A 5,790-nucleotide genomic window follows, 5' to 3' on the forward strand; every position below is an offset into this window, starting at 1 on the left:
AATTGATAAAAATTTGATTTTGGAATTTCCATATCAATGCCAGGTAATCGATAACACAAAAAAGATAATAATCTTTACCGCGATATTTTTATAGACTGTTTTGATAACCAATCTATGGTACTTTTTAATATATCGCTTGTTATCGAATTAAACAAGTTGAAATATTCATACGAATAACAGTGGCTGCTTACTAAATAATAATTATTATTATAACTTTTATTTACGGTGATGAATTGGAGTGTGTGGTGTCTGCTTGTTATTTCAGTTAATCCAGGATCGTCTTATGTCAAAGGTAATTAACATTTACTTATTACTATCATCCATTATTTGTTTTCGTAACTTAACTAATTTTATAACCTTTTAAATTTGACGTTAGGTCATTTATTTATTGGTTTGAATTTCGTGATATTTATTATTATTAACAAATATAAATAGTTTAGTTTGTGTTGTACCTTAACAATAACAAATTTTTATATTTTTTTTCTCTTTGTGTTATTAAGATGTTAATGATACGAAGGTATTGGAGAATAGATTTGCTAGATGGACTGGACGGATAGTTAATGGTGAAGTAGCTAAAAAAGGACAATTCCCATTCATGGTTTCGTTGCAGAAACGATGGACTCCATTACTACATTTTTGTGGGGCTAGTATTATTAGTGATAGATGGATTGTTACTGCAGCTCATTGTATAGTTAGGTAATTTATTAAATTTTAATCTAAATCATACATTTGTCATTTTGAATGTTTATTTTTTTTTTTTTTATTTATTGGTATCCTTTCAAAAAATCTCAAGTAAAATTTTGACATCTGAGAATATTTACAATACTGAAGTTAGCTGATGTCTAATACTTTTTGTATTTTTTAAAAATGATAAATTAAAAAAAAAAATATTTTTAAAAATTGCACCTGTAGTTTTTTTAATTTTCTACATGTGCATTTTTTTAGTTTTTTTTTTTTTAATTTAATTGTTGAAAAAAAAAATTCGGAAATTATCTGCTAATTTCAGGATCATGAATATTTTACCAGAGGTTTACATTTTTTGCTGAAAATTCGGGCAAAATTACTCGATGTAAAAAAATATTTTAGATCTAATTTTTTTATTGTTTAGTTCTGTAGAAACCCTATGAAAAAAATCCAATAGGAATCCAGCCTAGATTCCTATATGGGTTCCCATATGACGTTTGTAGATGAATTGCCATATGATTTCCTGTAGGAATATTATTCTGGTCTTCTATTCATATGCTCCCATGAATAGATGATAGATATAAAAATCCAGATCTAAAATTAAAAAAATTAGATCCTAGTTGATTTAATCAGATCTTGTTGGTCTCAATTATTTTTCCAAGTTGTAAATTATTTTTTAATTATTACATTTCTAACTAGAAATTATTTTTTCAGAGGCAGTTCACTAACTCCTAAATGGGCAGTAATAGCCGTCGCAGGTGATAATAATTTAGACTCGTACTATTCACCCTACCGACAAATACGTAATGTCGAGCAATTTGTCGTAAACCCGCGGTTCGATATATTGAACCTCGCTAACGATATTGCTTTAATATCTGTAAGTAAACAATATCCTCAAAAACTCGGCATCAATTTCCGGTATACTGAACTTTACAACTTTTTACAATAGTTACAAGCGCCATTTTTTATTTCATTGTACGTATCACCAATCCCATTAGCCAAGCGAGTGCCTCCACCGGGAACAAACTGTACAGTCTCAGGCTGGGGATTCCCTGGAGAAGTATTTCTTACTTTTGTTATTAAGCTCATTAACCTTAAAATTAAATTAATAGAAACAAATTAACATCTAATATTTTTAAGAACAACCGGACTATTGTCGACGAACTCATGTTCGTACATTTGCCAATAATCAGTTACAACTTTTGTGGTAAACTACTGTGGGGTATTATAACCATGCACCCAAGTATGATATGTGCAGGTTATATCGGAGGTGGTAAAGATGCTTGTCAGGTAAAAATAATTTAATTGTTAATAGAAATTTAAAAAAAAATCAAAACTTTTCACCATATCTGCACAGAAAGTTTAAATTACTGCCCTTTAGAGGGAAAAAAGTCATATTTTTCTATCCTTAAATAAAAAAGGCATAATAGATATGAATCCTCTTTTCCGATTATTTGATTGGTCGAAAGCAACAAAATATATGTAAACAACATGAAAATATACATTAAAATAAATATATGAAAAATGACACGCGCTAGTTATGGAAAAACAAATGATAAAAATTAGCGCATGCGCTAACCTTCCGACAAATAGAGGCAAAAATTCAACCTTTCAGGTGCAGATCTGGTGAAAAACTGCATTCACAAAGAAAAGTAAGATGTTCGAATCCTCCTTCGCCTCGGGTACGCAATTCTACGAGCGGGCTGGAATGTCCTATTTTTTCCCCTAGGTGTGTAATGTACTAATTATTTAAATATATTCAGGGTGATTCTGGTGGACCATTTGTATGCGAAAACTCACTGACGGGCATTGTATCGGGTGGCAGAGGATGTGCGCGTCCTAGAATACCTGGATTTTATGTCAATGTTGCTTACTATGTGAAATGGATTGAACAGGTATTGAGAACAAATGGGAAAAATCACTCGTATGACGGCTCGACGAGACATCCAGCCAGCAATCTAACAGTTGTCATAAGTAGTAGTATTTTCTATGTCGCTAGTTGTCTATTAGTCACTATATATTTATATGATATTGTTAAATTATAATTACCTGTAATAAAAGATATTCATTGATCTCTTGATTATTTTATTGCAAGATGATGTCATGGCTGATTTTATAAACTTCATTAAAAGTATTTATAGCTTTATAAGGATGTATGGTAACCCTATTCTAAATTTATATATATTTTGTCATTTTTAGTGGATCCACAGTAGAACACATCAAATTGTAAAAAATTTTTTGAAAGTATGTGAAGGGGCAACATGAACACGATTGAACAATTGCGGTCACTTTAAATTTGCTTAAAAAAATTTCTAAATTTGGAACATTCAAATTTTGATGATTTTTCACACAGGCTCATTTGCCCAACATCTTAAATTTTTTTTACAGTTGAATCGAATACTTAATTAGGAAAAAGTAGAGCTCGTAAAAAATACAGACATTTTTTTTAATAGGACACACAACAAAAGCGATAACGATAATTTTACTACTCTGCTATCATACGGATGAATGAATGATGTATTGTCACTTGTGGTATTCGACTATCGTAAAATGTTCTAATCGATATGGAAGATTAATCAATTGACAGTCATTTCAATGATAACTAGAACAATTATTGAATCATCAGAAACAAATTCATGCTTACAATTATTACAGAATAAACTCAAATGATTTCATCAAAAGACCATGAGCTCTGAAGTTCATCATCAAAAGCATTAAATTTGATTTATTAATCTAGCTAGCAAATTTTTTAATAATTTTTCGCTTCTTATTAGACAAGAGATATCTCAGATATTATCGATACCTAAAAGTCATTAAAAAAATCTTTATAAAACAAAATTTTACGATCTTCGGTTATATTCGTCGAATAAAAACTTCTACGTGAATTTGATAATTTTAAAAAATTACTGGTAATATTATCCTTTTATTAGACATGGATTTCTTCGCTAATCCCTTCCAAGGTTTACTGATGACCGCTACAAAGTCAGGTGGTCCTTTTGAAGTAGTTGATGATTACGATTATAATTTGGAACCAAATGGTAATTTTGCTGGCTCATATGAAGGTTTTAAACAACGTGACTACGTGCAACTTCCGGATGAATTGGTAGACGCACGAAGTGTTGCTAATAAAAAATTTGTGTTTAAAAGCAATCAAAGTGTTCGTGAAAGATCAATCCAAGAAGTAGAACAACAACAACTAAAACAAAAACTACGGGCGGCTTTAGATGATATCAATGTAAATGCCATCGATGATCGGCAGTCAGTTTCTTCGATGGATACTCTTCAAACATACCAACAAAATGATGATGGTGATGAAATTGTAGAAACACCAGAAGATCAGTCCTATTCGCCGTCTCTAGTGTCGGCTTCTTTTGATGACGCCGAACATGATGGATCCAATGATGTATTTAAAAAGCCGTTTAGTAATTCAAAAAGAAGCAAAAGAAGCAATAAAACCTCTGCAGCTGATAAAAGCGATACGTATTCTCAAATGTCTGATGATAAAACAATATATTCAAATGAAGGATCAGACATTCGTGACAATGAATCAGTTACCTCAGTTGCTGACACTGAAAATTACATGAAATATTTGGGCCGTACATAATAAAATAATAGAGAGGATATATATATATATATATATATATATATATATATATATACATATATATATATATATATATATATATATATATATATATATATATATATATATATATATATATATATATATATATATATATATATATAAATTGAGTTACTTTGATTACTATTTGATACAATTTAAATATTGATTGAAAAATTGAACATTTTTTTCGGTTCTCTAAAATATGATACCTGATGAAAAAAGTGATATATATTTTGATAAAGAAACCCTGATAGCACGAGTTGATCGTGAAAAAGTTGGTCATTCATTAGTTTCCGACCAACTTGACGACAAGTTGTCAACAACTTTAGATTTTGCAACTTTTGGCTACAAGTTACCGCCAACTTTCTCAGAAAGTTGGCGCCAGTATGGAGCCGCAACTGGAATGCATGATTTTGAGGAAATTGAAAGTAAACTTACCGTCAACTTATGATCACCAACTTTTGCAAGCAACTTTTGCCACCAACTTTCTCAGAAAGTGTTCGTCAACTTATTGAATTTCCAACTTTTGCTACCAACTTTCTCAGAAAATGTCTATCAACTATTGGAGGTACCAACTGTTGGTGGTCAACTTAGTGTCCAGTTGCGGCTGCAAGTTTCTCGTCAGTTTCTCGCTAACTTGGCTATCAGGGAATGTATGAAAAATTTTGTCATATGAGGATCGAACTTTTACCCGAAGATCAAAATCCTGAACGAAACTCTTACCGTTACAAGATAATAGATGGCAGTGTATAGACAGATAATGAAATATCAGCTGCCTTGGAGAAAATTAGCCAGATGCTTTTTTTATTTAAAATCATTCATGAAATTTTGTTCGTTACTGCGCAAGTTTGAATATCATATTTCAAACATCCGTTTTTATTATATTCGATTATGAAGCTTCATTTTAAACATTTAAATTAACTTCTGATGATTGAAATTTCTTCAATCTAAGAAATGTCTTAGAGAAGCTCAGTTGGTGTAGAGCTTTTCGAACCACTTGGGTAAGTCAGTTTCTCATTTTGTTGGTAAAAGCATTTTAGAGACTTGTAGTCAAGTTACAAAGGCTGAAAGTTGTCGTCAAGTTGGTCGCAACTAATGTACACTCGCTTTCTAATCAAAAGTTTGACTATTAGGGATAGTAAATCACTGTTTTCTCGGAGTTCTATTCGGAAATTATTTTACCCACAGTCGATAATCTCGGAACTATATTGACAGCAAATAATAAAGTGATTTCAAATTATCACTATCATCCTGTTATCATCGAAATAAATTGGCTCCCCAGCTAACCACCGTCTGCAACTTGACGTAAATTAGCAGCTGAAACTTGACACAACATATCTGCAACTCATTGAAGTGCGCAACAGTTGACAGCAACTTGTTGCCAAATTGACTACGATAATTTGGGCGAGTAAACAGCTGCCAACAAATTGATGTCAATTTTCTCTGTCAAGTTGTTTTCATTGCGGCCTCAAATTGTTGTT

The 5,790-nt window shown here is 31.2% G+C and overlaps 2 protein-coding genes across 2 annotated transcripts; both read left to right on the plus strand.

The window, feature by feature from the left end:
• On the plus strand, positions 1-2,748 carry LOC103572614 (trypsin-2). Its single transcript, XM_008551268.3, has 6 exons — positions 1-292; positions 501-696; positions 1,399-1,561; positions 1,634-1,744; positions 1,825-1,974; positions 2,448-2,748. Exons 1-6 carry the CDS (start codon positions 229-231, stop codon positions 2,727-2,729), a joined length of 966 nt encoding a protein of 321 aa, XP_008549490.1. The 5' UTR covers positions 1-228; the 3' UTR covers positions 2,730-2,748.
• Positions 2,749-3,437: 689 nt separating this feature from the next.
• Positions 3,438-4,304, plus strand: 17a (Bracovirus particle protein 17a). Its single transcript, NM_001414768.1, has one exon. It carries the CDS (start codon positions 3,617-3,619, stop codon positions 4,286-4,288), a length of 672 nt encoding a protein of 223 aa, NP_001401697.1. The 5' UTR covers positions 3,438-3,616; the 3' UTR covers positions 4,289-4,304.
• The last annotated feature ends 1,486 nt before the right edge of the window (positions 4,305-5,790 follow it).

This window comes from Microplitis demolitor, chromosome 5 (genome assembly GCF_026212275.2).
Source record: "Microplitis demolitor isolate Queensland-Clemson2020A chromosome 5, iyMicDemo2.1a, whole genome shotgun sequence".
NCBI lineage: Eukaryota > Metazoa > Arthropoda > Insecta > Hymenoptera > Braconidae > Microplitis > Microplitis demolitor.

Bases quoted from the DNA above. Each gene is read 5' to 3' on its own strand.
- LOC103572614 (XM_008551268.3), top strand. From the start codon at position 229: ATGAATTGGAGTGTGTGGTGTCTGCTTGTTATTTCAGTTAATCCAGGA. The intron at 293-500 runs GTAATTAACATT...TGTGTTATTAAG, and splicing joins AGGATCGTCTTATGTCAAAG to ATGTTAATGATACGAAGGTA. The intron at 697-1,398 runs GTAATTTATTAA...TTATTTTTTCAG, and splicing joins GCAGCTCATTGTATAGTTAG to AGGCAGTTCACTAACTCCTA.
- 17a (NM_001414768.1), top strand. From the start codon at position 3,617: ATGGATTTCTTCGCTAATCCCTTCCAAGGTTTACTGATGACCGCTACA.